General features: G+C 43.3%; 1 protein-coding gene across 2 annotated transcripts; it reads right to left on the bottom strand.

Moving 5' to 3' along the window:
* Nucleotides 1-3,781: 3,781 nt before the first annotated feature.
* fosl2.S (FOS-like antigen 2 S homeolog) lies at nucleotides 3,782-24,336 on the bottom strand. Of its 2 annotated transcripts, XM_018264905.2 has the most exons (5): nucleotides 23,810-24,336; nucleotides 23,115-23,270; nucleotides 8,272-8,526; nucleotides 7,480-7,587; nucleotides 3,782-6,349 (listed from the first exon to the last, which is right to left on the bottom strand). In XM_018264905.2, exons 2-5 carry the CDS (start codon nucleotides 23,223-23,225, stop codon nucleotides 5,873-5,875), a joined length of 951 nt encoding a protein of 316 aa, XP_018120394.1. In that variant the 5' UTR covers nucleotides 23,226-23,270; nucleotides 23,810-24,336; the 3' UTR covers nucleotides 3,782-5,872. The 2 variants fall into 2 exon arrangements, with proteins under 2 accessions (XP_018120394.1, XP_041420148.1); XM_041564214.1 differs by lacking the exons at nucleotides 23,115-23,270; nucleotides 23,810-24,336 and adding an exon at nucleotides 12,129-12,584.
* Nucleotides 24,337-24,540: the final 204 nt, after the last annotated feature.

The following is a 24,540-nucleotide window of genomic DNA, read 5'->3' as shown; positions in this document are numbered from 1 at the left end:
TAGGAGCTACTAATGTCATTTACCAACCGTATAGTATAAAAATATATACACACACACACAATAAAGCTGGCACTTCCATAGAACGCCGCATATACACCGACCTGCAGTACATAATGTAGTTCTCTGATCGCACGGCACCCGCAGAGGCAACGCCCACCTACAGCGCTGACACAACCAATAGGAACCACCGAGAGTTTCACTTCGACTCTGTGCGAGTGCAAGCCTCTGGTCTAGTTTATCTCACGCTGGGTTCAGGCGAGGCCACTATCATTCTTGGGTGGGGGCAGAAGGAATGTCATTTACACTTGTTGTTTTCTTAAGGTAAAAAATAAAAGGAACCTTTGCCAGCAAGGTCAATGTTAGAGCTGATATTAGTAAACCTTTAAGAAACAGTCCGAAAGACCCAGACAGAGGTGTGTTATATTCAATTAAATGGGACATTTCTGCATTGGACTTTGATGTATACCATTTGTGGGGGAGATACAGTTTATCTGCATCAGTCAGAAGCTATGCAGGTGCCAGTCTAGGAGTAGTGTAATGCATTGTGCAGTTTCCAATGGGGATGCACCGAATCCACTATTTTGGATTCGGCCGAATACCAAATCCTAATTTGCATATGCATATTAGGGGCCAAACACCTGAATTCTTCGTGAAAGATTTGGCCGAATACCGAACCAAATCCTAATTTGCATATGCAAATTAGAGGTGGGAAGGGAAACATTTTTTACTTCCTCATTTTGTGACAAAAAGTCCCATCCCCGACCCCTAATTTGCATAGGCAAAGGATTTGGTTCAGCCGGAGAGAAGGATTCAGCCCAATCCTGCTGAAATCCTGTATCCTGCTGAGCCGAATCCTGTATTCCGTACATCCATAGTTTTCAATGATGCCAAGTCCCCCAAAAGCCATTATTTTCGGCTCTCCTCTCTCCTCAATGAAAGCTTGTTAGCACCAGGTGATAATGCCTGGAAGAACATTTTGCTCATTCACTTAATCCAGTGATCCCCAACCAGTAGCTCGTGAGCAACATGTAGGCTGACAATCCACATAGGGGCTACCAAATGGCCAATCACAGCCCTTATTTGGCACCCCAAGAACATTTTTCTAGTGTTGCTCCCCAACTCCTTTTACTTCTGAATGTTGCTCACGGGTTCAAAAGGTTGGGGATCCCTGACTTAATCAAACTAAGCTAAAGGCAAGCATGAATATTTTTAAAACATGGACTGCTAGGTTTCATTTTTGGGGTTGAAGGCCAGGTTACCAGCATTCTGAGACTCAAGGTCCGGGGCATCGTGGTTCCATATTACATTAGATAACTAGATAATTAGATAACTAGATAATCAGATAACTAGATAATCAGATAACTAGATAGACCTCAACTTTGTTCCTCTGCAAAAGCGAACGTCTTGCTGTGTTGTACTAAGTGCATGAGAATACTGAGAAATACACCATAAATCACTATTTGAGCAGAGGTATCATTACATAGACCTTATACGAAAACCATGTCGAAGGACAATGTACATTGTAATGCTAATGTTAAAAAAAAAAAATACATCAGATGCCAGGGGCCCCTAAAGAGCCGGCCCAGCCATACATCAACAATAAATCCCAAACATGTAAACATATCATAATAAATAAGGAATACAATTAAAAGCCTCCCAAAATACACAAAAACCACTGACGTATTTAATTTTTTCAAAATAATGAAATCTAGTGAACTCTTGGAATTGTGGATTATTATAATAAATATGTTTTTGGGTTTTTTTTAAAAACAAAAATTGGGATTAACAACCCAACATTTGCCGCTAATGGGAATATGAGAGAGAGAGAAGCTTAGGAAAACAAAAAGCATTTTAGGGTCAACAAAATATGGAGCCATAGTTGCTCCCATAGCAAAACAGTAAAACAAAGTCATGTAAGTGGAAATAATTCTTACTAATAACTCTGGTTTTTTCTCTTGGTGTAACACTATTTGCAGGTGGTGCATTCATAATAAGCTCTTTTCATGGTCACAAAATACTTCAATTAACGATCTGCTACAAAAAAAAACCAACAAAGCAAAACTCTGGTGTCTGTACTTTGTGTTTGGCTCTTAAAATGTAATATGTATGACTGAGTCTATAATTTGTTGTGCTTGACTTTCATCTAAAAATCCTTTATTAGACAGGAAGATCAACCTGGTTTTTATCAGACAGACTGTATGAAACTTCCTGACACCGCACTAGAGAGATTCTTCTACATAATCCGATATCTGCCTTTCGTTATATAGTTAAAGGGATACTGTCATGATTTTTATGATGTAGTTTTTATATCTAATTTACATTGTTACACTGCAAATCATTCACTCTACCATCTAAAACTGTATTCCTGAACCAACAAGTGTATATTGTTTTTAATATTGGCGGGTAGGCGCCATCTTGGGCCATTTTGCCTGGTCATGTGCACTTCATGATAGAACTGCTTTCAGGCAGGCTATTGTTTCTCCTACTCAATGTAACTGTCACAGTGGGACTTGGATTTTTACTATTGAGTTCTATTCTCATATCTACCAAGAAGCTGTAATCTTGTGTCAGGGAGCTGTTATCTGGATAACTTGCCATTGCTCTATTGTTAGGCTGCTGGGAGGAAAGGGAGGGGGTTGATATCACTCCAACTTGCAGTAAAGAGTGACTGAAGCACAAGTAAACATGATTGGGGGCAGCTGGGAAACTGACAATATGTCTAACCCCATGTTTCAAAATTTCAAATATTAAAAAATCTGTCTGCTCTTTTAAGAAAATGGATTTCAGTGCAGAATTCTGCTGGATCGGCACTATTAACTGATGGGGGTTTTTTTTTTTTAAAAAAAAAACAGTTTTACCTCTACAGTCTGATATTTTTAGATCTATCTTTAGATATTTATATTCTAGTCTTAAAGGAGAAGGAAACATTTTTCACACTTGGGGGTGCCAAATGTTAGGCACACCTAAGTGAATGTATTTACTTACTTAAAACCCTGGGTCGGTGCTCCTATCAGCAGAAAACTGCACTGGGCGGGTTATTCCAGTGAGCACCATGGAGTGATCCTCTTCCATCTTCTTCTGTCTTCAAATTTCCTGGGGCAAGTGCATGGGCAGTAGAATGAAAAAACCGACTTTTTAGTTGAAGTTCAGCTTTTCACTCTACCGCACATGCCGGAAGAAGCTGGAAGAGGATCGCTCCGTGTTGCTCATTGGAATAAACCCGGCCCAGTGCAGTTTTCTGCTGATAGGAGCACCGGCCTGGGGTTTCAGGTAAGTAAATACATTCACTTGGGGGTGCCTAAAATTTGACAAACCCAAGTGGTAAATGACTTTCCACCTCCTTTAAAACGAAATCTATCTAAAGACTGCAATCTTGAACCCAACTGACTTGCTTCTCCTTCTTGAATCCAAGGTTTAAGGTAAGGGTTAGGATTTGGCAACATGCTTTACCTTTCTCCAAAGGTTGAATGTGCTTAAGGTTTAGTAAAAACCATCAAGACTCCTTTTTGTGAACAACTAACACAAGTAGCTTGGCACACGCTCCAGAATCTGCGATGGTACTTGAGCACATTTATGGCTTATAGGTCTTCCCCAACAAAAAACCCCTACAGTTTACAGCAGAAGAATCTAAAATGGGGGAAATTCACAAAGGATATAAAAGATTCTCATTTTTATTAATTATGAAGCCCTCAAAATGAATTTGTCAATGGTCATGTGCTGTCATTACATTTCCAAAACATCTCAAATCTGAAAATTGAAAGAAACTATTCTCGGCACGTAAACATTTTTCATTTGTCTTTTAATACCACTTTTAGAAACATCCAGAAATATTTATATTTTGTGAATTTCCTCCAACCTCATCTTATAAATCTAATGTTCCAGCTTATAGCCTCCGGCATCTTTCATGAAATGAATATTATTAGAACAAAATACAAAAACAGATTTGGGGGACACCTAGCAGCTGTGGGTTCGCCAAGCACAAGACACAGATGCTAAACTCGATGATAGAGCAGTAGTGACATTTATCCCGCTAGATTTGGAGCAACATCTGCCACTTAAGACATCCATAAAAAATGCACAGCTGTGGTGCACAAGGTATGACACCATATACCAAAAATTCAGGGAAAAGTAGAGAGACGCTCGTTGTCTGTGATTGTTCGGCAGTGGAAGTTACATCAGCTAAAAATATTCTAGAGCTCACAACAATATCGAATTGTTATCCACAAAAAAGAATCAGTCGTTTCCCCCAAAACAAAAAGATCTTCATTGGAGACAATGGTAACTAATCCGATATTAAAAAAAACCAAAGAGAATGAGAATTAAAATAAAATCACCAGAGCAGCGAGACACAACGAAACAGGAAATAAAAAAAAGAACGGAAGGAAACTCAGCAAGAACCCAGAGAGTCTTTGTGCCAATTAGTGCCAATTAATAAGTCTCAGCAACAAAATGACTCATGTGCTTTGTGTAAAGGTCATCAGTCTGGTGACCCTGAATACATATTACAGTGACGGGCGACTGTACGTGAGGCTTTGGCACCAGTTTGTGCATAAATATAGACTGGTGTGGATGCTCGGACAGGAAAAACCCCTCGGCTGATTAGTATCTGGGGGGGTCACAGCAATAAGCGATTTACAGGACTCAAAGATCAAGAAATTATTCATTTAGGGATAAGCTCAGAATTTAGGCTTTAATATTGATCATTTTCACCCTCTGTATATATTTAATGACATGCCGTGCAGCAGGGGTATGTAGCAGTTATCCATCGCACTACATGGCTATATCCAACCAACGCAGACCCTACTGTTCCCTTTATAGACCTGTACTCACTGTTCATTCATTAAATAAGTTCTGAAGCTCTTTTTTGCTTGTTACATTTCTTCGCCACCCTGACCCGTTGGCATTATTGCATTGTGCTTAGTAACATTCAAAGGCATTTGAAGACCTTAAAGACTTATGTGCATAATCCCGTCAGCTCCGGGTCCCACGCAGGTAACCAGCCCCTGCACACTTGCCGCCCGGGAAGTCATAACCCAATAAACAAAAGGAGAAGAACTGGTCACAACACCACGAACAATACAAATTCTATGTGTCTAATGAAACAGAATTCATTGAGGGTGAAAGAGCGACCTGGACCATGATGGAGAGAATTGTTTCTAACTCTCTATGGCTTGTCAAGTATATTTGAGTCATTGCAAGGTTCTGAACTCTGAATCCAAAAGGCACATGGGGCGACAACATATTGCCAACATATTTTGTTTTCTTTGATCACATCCAAACATTTGTTTGCAATACAGGCAACCAAGAGATTCGAAAATCCGCACCTTTGGCATTGTATAAGCTCCATGGAGTGAAGCCACCATTTGTGTTGCCATCTTCTCAACCACCCAAAATGATTTCCACTTTGATAGCAAAAAAAAAACAAAAACGATGGGATGGTGTATGTGTCGGGAAATGCTAGATTCACAATCGAAAAACATAATAATAAATTCTGTACCTTCATCCAGTGAAGAAATAAACCCCCCTCTAAGAAAGAGGTGATTCCATTAAAGTGCCCTCATAAATTCAGAACAAGTGAAAATCAATCCTCTACCGCAAAGACTGGATGAAATGTCTTGGGTACACTGATGAATAAGAAAGGATTTAAGTGGAACAAAATGTGAGGCTCATATCTGTATGAAAGAATGCAAGCTTGATCATATATTCTGCGTCCAGGCAAACTCCCAGGCCACATTCGAGCTCAGTATCCAGTTATAGGTTGAACTTTTAGGTGTTTTGCAAATACAATCATACACTTCCTAGGGAAGATCCTGCACAATTAGCTGGTTCCCTTTTTCGGATAGATCTTAAGAAAGCAGTTCTACAGTGATCATTACAAAGCCAGCAGGGTGGGAGAGTTCAAAGAATCAGAAGACTGGTCGCCACTGCTACTGCTCCGGCGGTGGGCTTTAGAACAAGATTCTGAAGGCGAGGCTGAAGAATCTGGGTCTAGGACACTTGGGTATGTGAAGACAAGGTTGGAGGTATTGGGGGATGTTGATGACATGACGACAGGGGTGTTGAGTGGCTCCTCATTAAAAAACCCTCCGGCAATATTGATGGGTTTAATTACAGACCGTTGGGTTTTGTCAATGACTTTGGCCAATGCAATGTCTTCCTCAACAGGCTCCTTCTTGATGACAACCTTCACGGGCCGGACACTCTGGGAACAGTTGGTTCGGTCATTGGTGCTTATCTTGCATGCTGGTGAGTGGGCGACAAGCATGAATTCCAATTTATCTCTCTCCTTCTGAAGCTCGGCAATTTCTTTCTGTAAACCAGACTTCTCCTGCTCCAACTTTTCCGTCTCCTGAAAAGGGGGACATGTTCAATTTCAAATCCATAGATGCATGCCTATTATATACCGGTGTGCATTTAATAGTCACAGTTATGAGATAATGGGTACCAGTCTAAAGGCCAGTTAGGGTAAAGGTTTATTAGTGCGCTGGGTACCCCTGGAACTATAGCAGGGTGACACCCCAATGTTTCTATATATCTGTAACCTTTTTATGAGCTAAGGGGGCCCAGCCTGAATGCCAGTTAGGAGGAGATTTGGGGTGAGTGCTTATTTGTGCCCTGGGTACCCCTGGAACTATAGCAGGGTGACACCCCAATGTTTCTATACACAGTAGAACCCCCATTTTACACCCCCTGATTTTAAGTTTCCCCTCATTTTACATAGGAGGAGATTTGGGGTGAGTGCTTATTTGTACCCTGGGTACCCCTGGAACTATAGCAGGGTGACTGTTACCCCAATGTTTCTATATATCTGTAACCTTGTTATGAGCTAAGGGGGCCCAGCCTGAAGGTCAGTTAGGGGGGAGATTTGGGGTGAGTGATTATTTGTACCCTGGGTACCCCTGGAACTATAGCAGGGTGACTGTTACCCCAATGTTTCTATATTTCTGTAACCTTGTTATGAGCTAAGGGGGCCCAGCCTGAAAGCCAGTTAGGGGGAGATTTGGGTAAGTGCTTATTTGTACCCTGGGTACCCCTGAATCTATAGCAGGATGACACCCCAATGTTTCTACATATCCGTAACCTTGTTATGAGCTAAGGGGGCCCAGTCTGAAGGCCAGTTAGGGGGAGATTTGGGTGAGTGCTTATTTGTTCCCTGGGTACCCCTGGAACTATAGCAGGGTGACTGTTACCCCAATGTTTCTATATATCTGTAAACTTGTTATGAGCTAAGGGGGCCCAGTCTGAAGGCCAGTTAGTGGGAGATTTGGGGTGAGTGCTTATTTGTGCCCTGGGTACCCCTGGAACTATAGCAGGGTGACTGTTACCCCAATGTTTCTATATAACTGTAACCTTGTTATGAGCTAAGGGGGCCCAGTCTGAAGGCCAGTTAGGCCCAGGTGGAGATTTGCCCCGTGTTGGTAAATGTGAACACTTTCAAAGAATCATATCAATAAATACAAACAGGGAGCAGATACGTACAGCCTGGAGTTTATCTGTCAATTCCCGCCGCCTGTTGCGACATTTGGCTGCTGCCAGTTTATTCCTCTCCCTCCTGATTCTCCGTTTCTCCTCTTCCTCAGGTGGGAGCTGTTGGCAGGTATAAAAGGAATAAAACATAAGTGAACAAGTTGTACTTTTTGTGGTTTCAAATAACCATAAAGAGAAGTGAGGATCGTTGGACATGAAGGAAGTTGTGGTGGGAGGAAGAGTTGGGCAAGAGCAGGAGGAGTTTGCTAACTCGACACCAGCGGCGCCTTCTGTGGTCACATCAGAGACATTTCACAACTTTTATCTTATAAATTCCTGATGTCAAGGAGGAGGCAACATTTCTTTTGTTGTCTGCAGCGAGTATTTCGGCATTAAAAAGTAATTTAAGGGATTAAATACTAAATCGGGGGGGGATCTTTTAAATTACAAAATAAAATCTGATTTTAAAAGGTGACTATACCCACCTAAACAACTTCATGTGAACTGGCTCTTCCAAGAGCTTTTGTAATTGACACTATGTTTTTCTTTTCATTTTCCTGACATTAGCGGTTTTACACTGCCGGTATCATCAGTTTACATTTAACCCTTGCACAGATTTGGGGTATTCTGCACAACTGTAGTCAGTGCTACACCCAATGCTCCTTCTGCCTGGAAGCCGAGGCTGAGTTCAGTGATTTTAATAAAAGCCTAGAGACTACAAGGTGCAGCACTGAGTATGAGGACAGCCGGCTTAGTTCAGAACATCAGAAATCAAGGGGAAGTGTAAAATGTTGACAGAATCACCTGTTCATCTCTTCTCCTCCTGCCCGCTGTAGTGCCAATGCTTTTGATAACGCCGGGTCTCTGCAGAGCCGAATGACCTGTGACTGAAGCCAAGTTATGCACAGAGTGGCTGTAGGGATGGGAGCGACCATAGGGGTTGGACATGGAGGTGATGACAGTTGGTTGCACCATCCACTGGAGATCTTGGCTGGTAGTGATGGCATTCACGGTGGGGATGAAGGCACTGCTGGATCCTGGCATATCTGTCCTGAATTTCTGTGGGCAGAGAAATAATGTAATCAGGGGCCGCAGAGATAGACCAGAGCAACACAATCAGGCTCCAGAACTAGGCATCTGGTTTGCCTCAGATTTGTCTCATAACTCCATGTGCGGAGAAGGGGAAGAGTGTCTGTGGCTCAAGTAGTGGGCGGGACTAGAACACTAATTGCATTTTACAGGGGGTGGGGCATGGAGTCTATAGCTCTAGAAGTGGGTGGGATTAGAACAATACAACCTCCACCATCCTTTTAGATAATCCTGATCTGAAGTGTTAATGTCTCAGCCTGTATCCTAAAAGCAGGGCCCAATTCTCACCAGTATCCCCACCAAAACAGCACAGCAAACTACAGACAAGGCCTCCATTCTCTGCTGTGTCTAGAAACTGGCCTAACTGCACACGGGCTCCATCACGGCCCCCCCCCCACACCTGGAGCTACATGGAGGCTCATTCTGACAGTGACAGGAGAATATTTTGCCCCAGGCTTGAGCAGATTTACAGAGTGGAATGTGTGTCTGGGCCACAGACCTGGCCCCTACCAGATTCCTATCAAGTCTGGAGCAGGAATTAACCCATTTTAGAGTCTCAAATTCTACCTGGAGGTGCTGATTATTATCCTTTATTTATACAGAATGACATAATTTGAAAGACTATAAACATTATACATTAGTCACCTCAGTCACCTCACCCAGCAGAGCTTACACTCTAAGGTCCCTATCACATTCCAATAAATCCCTACCCCAGCGAAGCTTATAAACTGATGGCTCTATTACATTCCTATGAGCCCGTCCCATTGGAGCTTACAGGCTAATGTCCCTATCACATTCTCACACTAGGGACAATTTTATTAGAAGCCAGTTAGAATTCTGGCCTGGACCTTCAAGCCCTTGCTGGATGTTTCAAGTTCTTTGCTCTCTCGTTTGGCCATTATGGGCAAACGCTCACTTTCGGCGAGATTAGTTGCCCGACGAAAAATATCCTCATCTTCGGGGCGACTAATCTCCCCAAACTGCCTCCCCTGCCGGCTAGAATATAAATCGACGGCGGGAAGGCACTCGGAGTGCTTCATTTTCCGAAGTTTCCTCGGGAAGCAACTTCGGGGCGTCTTCGGAAAATGAAGCCCTCCGAGTGCCTTCCTGCCGTCGATTTATATTCTAGCTGGCAGGGGAGGCAGTTTGGGGAGATTAGTCGCCCCGAAGAAGAGGAGACTTGTCGCCGGGCGACTAATCTCCCCGAATCACATTGTGTGTCTCTGCCCTATAACAGAGGGAAAGCCAAATGGATCATGGCAACAGTGTAGGAACAACAAGCAGCCCACTTTCATATGACCCAAAGAGGAGATGCTGGGAGCTGTAGTTCTGCAGGAGTGGGAATGCTACCTATGCTTGTTCCAAGCTAAAAGCAGACTGGCCGTATGGAAATCAGGAGCTGAGTTTAGACAAAGGCAGGTCTGAGATCAGCAAAATCAGCAAACAAAGCTCCCAAAGTCTGAACTGGAAAGACGACACTGGGAACAGGAATATTCTCCTAGTCACTGGGCCTGGGGAACAAGCCAAGGGGCAACTGTGCAGGGGGCCATTCCATTCAATCCAAGGTCTGGCATACACTCAACAGTTGGGCAGATAAACAAATCTGAGGTTCGCTTTGCCTTTATTCAGTAAGTTGAGGTTTTTGAGTGATTTGCCGGATTCATTTGTCAGTCTCCAAACTAGGGACCCTAAGCCACTGTAATCAGACTCATCCTATTCATCCGTTATTCAGTGATTCTAAGGAATGCATGGTTGCTAGTGGGGTGCAAGCATAGCAACCAGATAGCAGTCAGACTTCCAGTAACTAAATACAAACTTGTTGCACATTGCCTATATGAGGGATCAGCAAGCCAGCTGTGGCCCTCCAAGAAATCTTTATGGCTCAACGCCTTTGCGTAGTGTTAGTCTCTATTATTGATTATAAAAGTAGTCTGGAAGCCGGCACAACTCATATAAAGGTCACAGTTGCCTGGGTGCAATAAGCCAAAGGTTTGGATACAGAAAAGAAAAAGCTAGCACTCTCAGGTCTTAGTAATGAGTATAAGGTGTTTAGAAAGGCTTGAGTGTTTGCCGAAACGTTAGTTGATTTTGCTTGCTAATAAACACCTTTTACTCATTACTAAGACCTGAGAGTGCTAGCTTTTTCTTTTCTATATATATATATGTAAATTTAGACACAGTGCACACGGACAAACAAAGGGCAATGCCTGTGTGCTGGTTAAAAACATCAGTAGTAATAAGCAAAAAGAAAACCGCACCAACAGGACTTCATACAAAATAAACAAAAAAAGTTTTATTAATCAACGTTTCGGCTCAACCGCTGGAGCCGTCTTCAGGAACAAAAAAATATATATATATATATATATATATATATATATATATATAGTGCTAGGCCCTATTATTGATAAAAATATATATATATATATAGTGTTAGGCCCTAGTGTATGTATAGTGTGTGTGTGTGTATATATATATATACATATATGCAAAGTAGAAGGTATTTACTTGTCTCATGCCATACACACAGCACTGCCTGGATACCAAAAATGAGAGTTTTGATTCTCCCATAAAGCATCATGGGCAGAGACATGCAAATCACTCCTTTGTGTCCCTTTGTGCAACTATACATCCAGAACCGCTGGTTTATAGCACAGATACAGCCTAATGGTTCAGACCCATATATCCAAACTTGCAGACAGTCTGTTTCCATCTTGTTAGATTGGTTCCCCATTTCGCTGCTCTCCAAGTCCAACCTCTCAGAAGCCATGTTCCAATATCTTGCACTGATGAGAACTAACAAGTTTAGGAGGTTTGTTGTGATCCAACGTTTCGGCTCATTTTCCCTGAACAGGAGCCGAAACGTTGGATCACAATAAACCTCCACCTATTTGACTAAAGTATGGTGTTGGAATGGTCCTTGGATGTCTGTCAACCGCTGCAGTCTTTATCTATTCTTCATGAATTAGCACCCAGGCTTTTGTATCTCTCCTTATGGAAGTGTGTTCCATTTTGTTTGTATATATATATATATATATATATGTATAGAATCCGTGAAGAGCCGGCACAACTCGTAATTCGCTGTGTTATTTGCCTGGGTGTTATCAGCAATAAAGCATCATGAATATCCAGAACCAAAGCGAGCACTCTCAGGTCTTTTTAGTCCAATAAAAGTGTTTTTATTTAGCAAACAGCTTCTGTTTGCTAAATAAAAACACTTATACATATATATATATATATATATATATATATATATATATATATATATATATATATATATATATATATATATATAAAGTATTATGCCCTATTATTGTTTTGTTTTATCCACAGGTACAGCTTCCACTTGCCTTACTATACACACTACTCACACTACTACACAGTTACAACCTGTCCCAGGAAAAAGAAATGAAACTGGGACTGTGGCTTCTGTATTCCTCCTCCTCTTACAATTGGAGCTGCCGGGCAAAGTGCACTTAATTACAAGGGGTTGATTTGTTAGGGAAGGTAAAGAAAGGATAAAGTACCAGGTACCAGATAAAGTACAGGGGATACATGAATATCACAATACTCACTGAGCCTCCGCACTGCACACCAACCGCTCCTGCTGCTCCTCCCTGTCTGACAGCAGAGCCGCAAGGTAAAGTGGGCGGAGACTGATTGTATAAGTTCCACCCAATGGAAGAAGCAGCTGCTCTGCCTGCCCTCTCGCTCCCCTCGCCCCGTTGTTGCGCTCACTATCAGAGCTCAGGTGTGGCACTTAACCCATGCGCTGCTGCACAGCTAAGCACTGACAGGTAGCTAATGGTACTGGCTCTGGAAATACAGCTTTAGAGGGGCCACATGGGGCAGAGATCAAATATTAAAGTACAAAAACATGTTGCATAACATCAGTCATTAGGTAAAAAATAGGAGTGGTCATTGACATAAACACATGGCAAACAAAAAGTCATTAAGCAGGGGGAGACTGCTCATTAGTGATGGGCGAATTTATTCGCCAGGCATGAATTTGCGGCAAATTTGCGCGATTCCCCGCCAGCAAATAAATTTGCGAAACGCCCATGAAAATTCGCCGGCATCGAAAACATTTTTTCGCAAATTTTTCGCCGTTTGGTGAATTTTGCAAATTTTTTGTCGAAGCGAAACGGCGCAAATTCACCCATCACTACTGCTCATTATGCCCCCAGGACAGAATGCTCTGTTATACAGATAGCTAGAATCTCAGCTGCCATAAAGCAGGACAGGACTGCTGCTTCCAATCAAATAGAATTTTACAGAATGCTAAGGATAGCTAGAATCTTAGCAATGCAGCCTATGGATTTTATGTGCCAGTTTTTCCTAGAGCCTTACACTAGGAGGTCAGGTGCAGCTTGCTGTGCGTACAAAGGAAAACTGCTTCCCTAGAGAAAAGAGTAAGCAACACTGCCCACACATTTACACTTCTGGGGAAACTGTTTGTATCCAGGCAGGTGTGCAAAGACATTTCCCAACATTTCCCAAGGACTCAGGTCCCTGTGGTGCGGGTGCAGATTGCAGGGATTAAATGAACACTGTACTGACCAATCAGGCTTCATTTTGGCTTTTCCTGCTCAGTAAATCAAGGTCCTCCCACGCCTCGGGGCTGCTTTGTTCCAACGTTCCCATGTGCTAAAGCCGTGCTAGAATTCTCATAGTGTTGGTGAACATGCGGCCGCTAGAGGCAGAAATTGTCTTTGGGTTTATTTACCCTTTAATTTATACACATTCAGCATGGCTAGGTTTAGCCACTCTAGGATTGTCTGATTTGTATAGGGGGTGTGAACTGGTGCCCCCCCAGTTGGATATACAGAGCAAAGCAATGGGGAGGGGGGGTAGATAAGTAAGTGTTTAGTCACTTTCCCAGATGATGTAACCACATTGGTGCTGACTCACCCCTCAGCAATGCACCCTGGCATTTACGATATCTTTATGGATGGGAGGAGGCGTTAGCAGAAAGTCCAGATCCCATCCCTCGGCTCCCACATTTACTGGAACCACAGAAGTCACACAATCCCAGGAAGCCGATCCTCCACTGGGTGCCACAGGGGGGCAGCAGAGAGCCTGCTGGGAAGGGTGCCCTTTACTTCTGGGAAGTCTTTTGATGATTGGAATGTCATCTCCCCCACCCAGCCATTGGCCGGCTCTGTTCCCCCTTGTTTTGTTATTGGCGGCAATAAACTGAATCAGAAAATTAAATGACTTCCCCAGGAAGCGTTTTGAGTCCCGAGAGGTTTATTTTATAGCAATCTGTCCCCCCCTAACCCTTCAGGAGAGGAATTCCCAGATTGGATAATGGTGTTGAGCAACTGCACTTCCTTTCTGGGAACATTGTAACTGCAGCCGCCACGGAATCTGAGAAATGTATCAGAAATATGTGAAGGTGGTGGGAGGAAGAGCCACCGGTTAACCCCACGGCCCCTGAATTGCAGAGCATTGTATTTAGTGATGGGCGAACCTGTCCTGAAATTTTGTGAAACGCATTGAAGTCAACGGGCAGGCCTGGATTTGTGGCAAGGCCGCATAGGCCCGGACCTAGGGCGGCAAAAAAAAGGGGCGGCATGCCGCCCAGCCGCATTATGGGGACGTTCGTGTCCCTGTTCATCTACACCAGCTGCGCCGGCGTTTTTTCGCCGGCACGCTGGGAGGCGGGCGCTAGGACCGCGCGGACGTCTGATCGGACCGCACGGCCTAGGGGCGGCCGGAAAAGAAATCCGGCTCGGTCAACGGGCCTTTTTACGCGCGACAATTCTTCTCGCTCCAAATGCATTAAAGTCAATGGGCGTTATTTCTTATGGTGACTTTTTTGTCCTTGCTGCAATTCGGGGAGATTAGTCGCCCGGCGACAAATCTCCTCTTCTTCGGGGCGACTAATCCCCCCGAACTGCCTCTTCTGTCTTCCCGCTGGCTAGAATGAAAATCGCCGGCGTGATGGCACTCAGAGCAATTCGTTTTCTCAAAGTCGCCAGAAGTTGCCTCACAAGGAAACTTCAGGTAACTTCGGAAAACTAATCCCTTCGAATGCCATCCCACCGGTGATTTTCATTCTAGCCGGCAGGAAGACAGAAGAGGCAGTTCGGGGAGATTAGTCGCCCCGAAGAGGAGATTTGTCTCTCCCCAAATCACAGCGCGTGTCTCTGCCCTTAAAGTCAATGGCCGTTTTTTCTTATGGCGACTTTTTTGTCCTGATGCATTAAAGTCAATGGGCGTCATTTCTTCTGGCGACTGGCAATCGGATTGCTTTGTTTTCCGAAGTCATCCAAAGTCGCATGACAAGGAAGAAAAAATGAAGCGATCCAAGTGCCATCCCGCAGGCGATTTACATTCTAGCTGGAGGGAAGGCAGTTCGGGGAGATTAGTCGCCCTGAAGAAGAGGAGATTTGTCTCTCCCCAAATCGCAGTGTGTGTCTCTGCCCTTAAAGTCAATGGCCGTTTTTTCTTATGGCGACTTTTTTGTCCTAATGCATTAAAGTCAATGGGCATTATTTCTTATGGCAACTGGCACTCGGATTGCTTCGTTTTCCAAAGTCGTCCGAAGTTGCATGACAAGGAAACTTTGGGCGAAAACGAATTTCCTGTGGGGCCCAGTAATATCTACAAGGTTACTCTGAGCGAGGGGTTAAAAGGGTTAATTTGCAGCTGTAAGGACACTGGGTGTGAGTCTCGTCCTGCTTCCAAAATTCCTTTTCAACAAGCTCCAACCTGCTCTATTGGCACAGCCCGGCCTGTTTTAACACTTCGGACGCCGTTGGGCCAACAGGGCGTCACAACTCGATTGTGAATTCCCAGGTAAATGAAAAGGAAAAATTAAAAGGGATATAAACCTCCCAAAATAACATTTTGCCTCATGAAAGAAAATGTTCTTGACCGTATCCATTCCTTAAATCATTTCTTTGATTTGGCAGTTATGTGTAAGTGTCATTGCTATTGAAAGTAGAGTCTGGCGTTTTATATTCTCTGCGCTGCTGGTTCTGCCTCTTGAAACAATGTAGCAGCCATTGCTTCTCCTGCATTTCTGCATCATCTGTAGTTAGGATCCCTGTATGGGGCCAATTAATGTGACTTGAAAAAATCCCAGTGATTCAAAGAGAAACCTCAATGTGAAAGGGAAACCGTTCTTTAAATAACAAGCGGCTTCGAATGAACGAAGAGTGTCCAGCGCCAGCTCTCTCTGTTCTGGTTATGCAAAGCTTCCCTGTGACTGCTTGTAAGGGGAGGCCCCGTATTTATAGCACCCAAAGGAGTACCCCTAAAGGCACAGGATACAATCAGTATGGTTTCTCTTCCATATATCAGAACAAACATGTTCTTTCTCTCTATAGCATGGGGTCAACTACTATATTGTTACTGTACAGTATGAGGGTTTAGCCTATTGTGTGCCCAGAACATTCCTTCTCTGTATATTTGTATTTATACATATGGGAGGAGGTGCCATATTGATTCCCTTAGACAGTACAGTATGAGGGTATAGCTTATTGTGTACCCAGAACATTCCTTCTCTGTATATTTGTATTTAAACATATGGGAGGAGGGAGGTGCCATATTGATTCCCTTAGACAGTACAATATGAGGGTATAGCTTATTGTGTGCCCAGAACATTCCTTCTCTGTATATTTGTATTTATACATATGGGAGGAGAGAGGTGCCATATTGATTCCCTTAGACAGTACAGTATGAGGGTATAGCTTATTGTGTGCCCAGAACATTCCTTCTCTGTATATTTGTATTTATACATATGGGAGGAGGGAGGTGCCTATTGATTCCCTTAGACCGTAAAGTATGAGGGTATAGCTTATTGTGTGCCCAGAACATTCCTTCTCTGTATATTTGTATTTATACATATGGGAGGAGGTGCCATATTGATTCCCTTAGACAGTACAGTATGAGGGTATAGCTTATTGTGTGCCCAGAACATTCCTTCTCTGTATATTTGTATTTATACATATGGGAGGAGGTGCCATATTGATTCCCTTAGACAGTACAGTATGAGGGTATAGCTTATTGTGTGCCCAGAACATTCCTTCTCTGTATATTTGTATTTATAAGGTGGGAGGAGCCATATTCCTTTACTTAAACAGTACAGTATGAGGGTATATGATATTGTGTGCCCAGAACATTCCTTCTCTTTATATTAGTAGTAATACAAATAGGAGGGAGGTGCCACACTGTTTCCCTTAGACAGTACAATAGAGGGTATAGGATACTGTGTGCCCAAAACATTTTTACTGATATAATTTTGGGCATAATAATCCAGTCCTGCATTTTTCACAACCTAATCTCAACCCTAATCTTCACTCTAAACGAAACAAGGTTAAAAAAAAAAAAGCCTGGAGTGGATCATGATGTCCCTAATGACATGGGGTGGGTTGATATCTCTGCATTCCTTCTCTGTATATATTTCTATTTTTACTTGTGGGTGGGAACTGCCATATTCCTTTGGACTCACAAAGAGGTGCACCCTGTTCTCTCGTGTGTCAGTGCCACACCCTGTCCTGTGACAGACGGAGAGAATTGGGCAATTACAAAGCTCACTATCACCCAAGGTGAGACGAGCCTCAAATCAAAAGACACGCTCACTCAAAACAGGTAAAAAATATATATATATATATATACAAAACTGACTGAGAGCAACTGTAACACGGACGACTCTGGGGAAGAGAGAAAAGGCAGCTGCAGGGAAAGTAGCAGGATTGGACCTTGTGTTACTGACACTTTGGCTGCATAACAATATCTGGAGAAATCAGTACAACTGACAGTTGTGTCGTGTACTGAGAACCAATCATGGGCCTTAAACCCACAACAAGTGCATGAAACATATGCTGGTGGGTGGGACCCCGGGTGGGACCCCGTACCCAATACCCACATAGAATGGTAGATAAGCTCAGAAACAAAACAATCACTGCAATTTATCTAAATCGGATCGTACAACAACAGGGAGAAGAATTTTGAGAGATAAGTAAATAACTATGTGTATGTATGGCCTCCCCTTGAGTATATACCAGTCTCTATCCATGCCTGAATCATACAATCCATTGTTTCCTTCTCATTTCCCAATCATACTGCTTTTCCCAATCCTAAAGTTCTCCGGTTAATCAGAGTCATGATCCTCATTTAATAAACCACCACGAAAGATGGTGCTAGGGGGCATGTCCCGGCAATCTTTAGATTGCAAGCTCCTCTGAGCAGGCCCCGTTGATCCTATTTGCATTCTATAGCCATTGTTTGTAAGCTTATTGTAAAATACCTATTAATAGAATATTAATGATGATGATCATTAAAATCCTTGCTAGGATACAAAAGCACAAAACCAAGAGGAAAAACACAACCCACTAAGCATGGACTTAGGTTTAACATATTCTCTATATAGTCTGTTGTACCATTCTATCCCTTCAATAGTTTCATTTTATTCTCATTTCATTATCCTGTACCATTCTGTCCATTCTCCTGTAACAATCTTGTGTGATATTCAATTCATTAAAGAGTTAGTTCACCTTAAGTTAACCTTTAGCATGTTATAGAATGGCTACTTCTGAGCAAGTTTTCAATTGGCCTTCATTTTTTTTCTTTTTAACAGCTTGCCTTCCTCTTCTGACTGTCCCAGCTTTCAAATGGAGTCAATGACCCCATCCAAAACAAATGCAAGACTACAAATGTACTGTTATTGTTATATTGTAGCACTAATCTTTCTGTTCAGGTCTTTTCTATTCATATTCCAGTCTCGTATTCAAATCAATGCATGGTTGCTAGGGTCATCTGGATCCTAGCAATCAGATGGCTGATGCAAACAGCTGAATAAAAAGCTAAATAACTCAAACCCACAAATAATAAGAAATGAGAAACAATTGTATCAGAATAACATAATACTAAAAGGTCATTTAAAGGTGAACAACCCCTTTAACCTGTACCATTCTATCCATTAACCTGCATCATTATATCCAGTATTCTGTAACATTCCATCCATTCTCCTTTCCTATTCTATCCAGCCTCCTGTATTATTCTATCCCTTCTACTGTAACATTCTATCCAGTTTCCTGCACCATTCTATCCATTATCCTGTGCCAGTATCTAGGTAACAATTAATCATTTATTCTGCCGTCCCAAGATTTAAGTCCAGGTCTGTCCACCACCCTCCAAAAAATGGAAGAACAAATTTAAACCATACGTTAAAGTCCGTGGACAGGTCCCCCTTCCCTTTGCCAAACTGCACAGTGGGGTTAGTGGGTACAATAACTACTAGACTTGCTGTCCCTGTTTTTCCTATGGTGATTACCAACCAGCAGCATGCACACTGGAAGCCAATATGTCCATTTCTTCATCCGATTATTTGAGACCAAAAAGGGATACTGTCACGAGAAAACCTGTTTTTTTTTTTTTTAAAACGCATCAGTTAATAGTGCTGCTCCAGTAAAATTCTGCACTGAAATCCCTTTCTCAAAAGAGCAAACAGATTTTTTTATATTTACTTTTGAAATCTGACATGGGGCTAGACATATTGTCAGTTTCCCAGCTGCCCCAGTCATGTGACTTGTTCTCTGATAAACTTCAGTTATTCTTTACTGCTGTACTGCAAGTTGGAGGGATATGACTAGGGATGCACCGAATCCACTATTTTGGATTCGGCCGAATCCTCGAATCCATCTTGGAAAATTCGGCCGAATACTGAACCGAATCCGAATCCTACTTTGCATATGCAAATTAGGGGCAGGAAAGGAAAAAGTGGGAAAAATCGGTTTGCTTCCTTGTTGTAAGAAAAAGTCATGTAAAATCCCACCCTCCCCACAATTTGCATATGCAAATTAGGATTCGGTTCGGCCAGGCACAAGGATTCGGCCGAATCCGAATCCTGCTGAAAAAGGCAGAATCTTGGCCGAATCCCGAACCGAATCCTGGATTCGGTGCATCCCTAGATATGACCCCCCCCCCAGCAGCCTAACAACAGAACAATGGGAAGGTAACCAGATAGCAGCTCCCTAACATAAGATAACAGCTGCCTGTTAGATCTAAGAACAGCACTCAATACTAAAATCCAGGTCCCACTGAGACACATTCAGTTACATTGAGTAGGAGAAACAACAGCCTGCCAGAAAGCAGTTCCATTCTAAAGTGCTGGCTCTTTCTGAAAGCACATGACCAGGCAAAATGACCTGAGATGCACCTACACACCAATATTACAACTAATAAAATACACTTGCTGGTTCAGGAATGAAATTTTATATTGTAGAGTGAATTATTTGCAGTGTAAACAGTGTGATTTAGAAATAAAAACTACACCATAAAAATCATAACAAAATCGCTTTAAACAGTTAACTGTGCACTCCCTTAGACTAGTTCCCAGAGCAGGCCAGTAGGGGTCAGTATTACAGCTCGTCCTGCACGTGGTGCTGGGAGTGGTGCCAGTTAGCAAGGTCTGCGTGTCAGGCAACATGAACATAACTAGTCTGAGCCGCTGCCCTTTCCAGTAATAAGTGGATCAGTTGGCAGAACTAAATGTCTGCACAGGCAGCACAACCCTCACTAACATCGTTCTGTAGAATTTCCCACATTCCGGCATTTCATAACACAGCCTTCCCTCTGGGACCTGCAATATACCCCCGACCCCCACTCAAAACTTCAGCAATAATCCAGACAATTAAGGGGGTCCTACTGTTTTATGTTATCCTACTGTCGCCGGACCTCAGGGGACATCATTCTCAAGTACATAGGGGTCTATTGATCAGGGTAAGTAATGAGCAAAAGTAGGGAAAGCGTGGGATGACCGGTGGGCAGTTTATGGGCACAAGAAGGTTGATAATTCCTAGTAGGGAGGGACTGGCATGACACCATGTCTGCCCCATAGGGACAAGCTCCACCCACGCTCTGTCCAGATGGAACTGTCTTCACCTGCATGACCCCCCTAATTGTACAATGAAGTGGAACATGCCTAGTAATTCCCAGCAAAAGGGAACTTTTAGAGCAGACATTGGCAGTTAAGGGAAGTGATTATATCAAGTGCCAAGTGATTTACACAACATCATGTCTGCCTGATTGTAAGCTCACAGGAGCAATGTATGCTGCCATCTTCCTCTGGGTGGGATTTCTTTGTCTATCATTGACTATACCCCCCCATTATAAGATGCAGTGGAACATGCCAGTGCCAGTAGTTCCCACACACAGGGGTAGAATAAAGGGTAGAAATAAAGACAGGGGGCAGTGCCCGGCCCTTCCTCATATCAGTTGTAGCCCTGCTGCTGCACAATGAACTTTACTGTTTGATTAAGCTGCTTCTAATCGATCAAACAAAGTACGTGGCGAGGGAGACCTGTTGGCTGGAGTCACTTATTCCAAGGAAGTGTTAACCCACGCAGTGCCAGTAACATCCCACTGGAACACAAACGGCTTCATTTCCTCTTTAACTACAATTCCCAGCATCCTCTGAAACTGAAAGGGATGGGCTCCGAATGTCAAGTTCAACCACAGCTGCCCACTTACACATTGCAACCAATAAAAGAGAATTGTGCAATATCCCAATCCATAACCTGCTGTGATTTTCCTGCTTTTTCTCTCAATTGCCGCTTTTGCTGCCAGGAAATTTCAACATCATCCCACCAGTTCTGACATAGCTGGCATGTGATTTAAGGGGGGACTATGTGCCAACTGGCAGGAAATCTGCTTTCACATTAAGTCTTTTGCCAAATTAGAAACATGCTCTGAGCCTTAATGGGGGTGGGGCAATTATTAATTAGATGTTATATTAGCAAATTATGGCTCCTCCTTTGGGGTAAAACAGAGGTCCGAGTTTGAGGTTTTGTTCTTTAAATGTAATAATTGGTAATACAAAGCCACTAGGGGGAGCCCTTTCATATGGAGTCTGCAAATGCAAAATCGTTTTTTTTACTTTGCCGGGCGAATTAAAAATAAAGTTGGATATAACAAATAATTCCCTGTTTTACTGAATATTTACAGAGATCTGATACACAGGATGGGGTGCAGTCAAATCTGCCTGTATATCAGGATATGTTTCTTTACAGTCAGAGATGTGAAAACCTTCATTTGTGAAGCCCTTGTTGAACTACATTTCCTAGCAGCCCTGAAGGCATTTGGACATTGATTGTGTTAAATAAGAAAAGCCCTGGTCCACAGTTGAGCACAGCATAATAACAATGACACAAAGAAGAAGGCAATTCTAACCTAAAGAGCTTACAATCTAGCTGGACAGGTTATACTACAGGATAGAATAAGACCAGACAGAACAAAGCTGAGACATCTAGCAACTACAGCCTCTCATAAAGGTAGATAACTTTGTCCCTTCGGTGAATCAGCAGGGAATGGGTTAAGGAATCTGAATTCCCAGTGGACTGTAATCATTTCCCAGGGTGGAAGATTAGCAAATGCACTCGCACACCCTAGCCTTGGATAGAAGATAGTCCCTGGTGCACAGCAATGGCAGAATCGGCGTCCCACCTTGAATTGACGATGCAAAAGGAAATTCACTGGCACACAGGTAGTACTAGCAGGGTAAACCCTTGCTGTTTTATTCGATGAATAGCAGCATGCAACGTTTCAGGGTAAAGGGGGTTACCCCTAAACGTTGCATGCTGCTATTCATCGAATAAAACAGCAAGGGTTTACCCTGCTAGTACTACCTGTGTGCCAGTGAATTTCCTTTTGCATCATCATTTCCCAGGGTCTCACAAGCATTGCTGTCCCCACACTGGGGATGTTAGGGTTAAAATAACCATGTGCACCCAGCACACTTCTACCCATGAATCATACGGAGGTCACCGGGGGACAGAGAGAACCAGTCTCAGCCAATGACATGCAGAACAAATGACAACTCAGAGAGCAAGAACCAAATTCAAAAATGCAAATTGTAAGCTCAGTGACAGGGGCCAGGGGAAGAAGGGCCCGATTGGTACTCACTACTTCTGTATAGTGATGTTACAGAAGGGAACGTCAAAGTGTGTGTAGTACATAGACGTACTGTTTAGCATCCTAATACTGCACAATACTGATATTGAGGGCAGGGGGCGGCCAGTGGCACATAATATAGCAGATATAATATAGCAGATATATTATAGCAGATATAATAAAGCAGATATAATATAGCAGATATAATATAGCAGATATAATATAGCAGATATAATGTAGCAGATATAATATAACAGACATAATATAGCAGATATAATATAGCAGATATAATATAGCAGATATAATGTAGCAGATATAATATAGCAGACATAATATAGCAGATATAATATAGCAGATATAATATAGCAGACATAATATAGCAGATATAATATAGCAGATATAATATAGCAGACATAATATAGCAGATATAATATAGCAGATATAATATAGCAGATATAATATAGCAGACATAATATAGCAGATATAATATAGCAGATATAATATAGCAGATATAATATAGAATACATAAGCATGGAATACATTGGATAGAGGCTGAGAATCTAACAAGTGTGGGCATGTTGTACAATGGCTCGGGGCACAGAATACAAAAGTTAGAGGCAGATAATGCAGAAGGTTGAGGAAAAGAGAGTGAGTCTCACCTGAAAGATGGAGGTAGATAAGGTGCTATTGGGGTAACCCTCAGGCTGGGCTGGGGAGCTGCTGCTGCCACAGGAGGAGCTGTCAAAATTCCCTGGATAATCCTGGTACATGATCCAAGATCTGAACTCACAAGGAGGAGGCTGCCTGGGTTCGATCTTCAAAAAACACAAACCAAAAGGCAATCAGACACTCTGGCATCCAATGTCTATGCACTCGCCCTACTGTGTGCCCATATACCCACCTCTCTACATACACTCTATACTGTGTGCCCATATACCCACCTCTCTACATACCCTCTATACTGTGTGCCCATATACCCACCTCTCTACATACCCTCTATACTGTGTGCCCACATACCCACCTCTCTACATACCCTCTATACTGTGTGCCCATATACCCACCTCTCTACATACCCTCTATACTGTGTGCCCATATACCCACCTCTCTACATACACTCTATACTGTGTGCCCATATACCCACCTCTCTACATACCCTCTATACTGTGTGCCCATATACCCACCTCTCTACATACACTCTATACTGTGTGCCCATATACTCACTATCCACCAAAGTGTCAGCCCATATACCCGCTGGCCTGTGTGCCCATATTCCTACATCTCATTTACCCAATATGCCCATGAGACCCAATGTACTGACTGTCTGCCCATGTGACCTGTCAGGAACTGCCCCCACCTTGTTCCTGCAACTCAGCAGGTGCCCAAGAGATGCCCCTAGTGGGGCAGGGAGATAGAAAGTGATGAGATCAGCTCTGAAATCCAAGTGATCTCCTTCCTTGGCTGCTGCTGGCTGTGCTGCTGTTCCAAGTGTCCTGCACTAGCTATACTGCTGGCTGTGCTGCTATTCCATTTATCCAGTACTGGGTGCACTGCTGGCTCTTCAGCTTCACTGGCTGTAGCTCACGTCAGATCTCTGTACAGCGCAGGACACACCGCCGACCCCTCTCGCTACTGTACAGCGCTGATGAAACTTCTGCTGGAGCTGCGCTGGGTGAGTCAGCCCGGAGTCACTCTGATCAGTTACTGAGCTACAAGCGCTTCCAATGCAACTCAGGCTCCTCCCACTCAGTCAGCTGAATGCGCCCGCCCTGGTTTCCTGCGGAGTCGTAGGGCAGTACCATGCCGGGGGGAGTCACCTCTTTCTCTAACTCGCCCCGACCTGCCCGCTCAGCTCTGCACTCACCCCCGCCCTCTCCGATATTGGATTGTCCTAGTTGGTGGCTCCCCTGCCCGGCGCTTGGTTTGTTCCATTGACGCAAGTAGCAGCCTAATATGGGCAGTGACGCAAGCGGGTTCCCTAGGCTGGAGTGACGTGTGCGGGAGGGATTCCCTGACTGGCTCTGCGCACCTGCTGCACCCGGAAAGGTGGAGACGCAATACTATTGGCTGCAGGGACTCTAATTATTA

Source organism: Xenopus laevis, chromosome 5S (genome assembly GCF_017654675.1).
Source record: "Xenopus laevis strain J_2021 chromosome 5S, Xenopus_laevis_v10.1, whole genome shotgun sequence".
Lineage (NCBI taxonomy): Eukaryota > Metazoa > Chordata > Amphibia > Anura > Pipidae > Xenopus > Xenopus laevis.
The sequence above is the reverse complement of the archived record's forward strand: the minus strand, read 5'-3'. Positions and strand labels throughout refer to the sequence as shown.

Excerpts from the sequence above, each read along its gene's own strand:
- fosl2.S (XM_018264905.2), bottom strand. The coding sequence starts at position 23,225 with ATGTACCAGGATTATCCAGGGAATTTTGACAGCTCCTCCTGTGGCAGC. Across the intron at positions 7,588-8,271 it reads GGAGGAGAAGAGATGAACAG|CTCCCACCTGAGGAAGAGGA; the intron begins GTGATTCTGTCA and ends ACCTGCCAACAG. Across the intron at positions 6,350-7,479 it reads TGACAGATAAACTCCAGGCT|GAGACGGAAAAGTTGGAGCA; the intron begins GTACGTATCTGC and ends CCCCCTTTTCAG.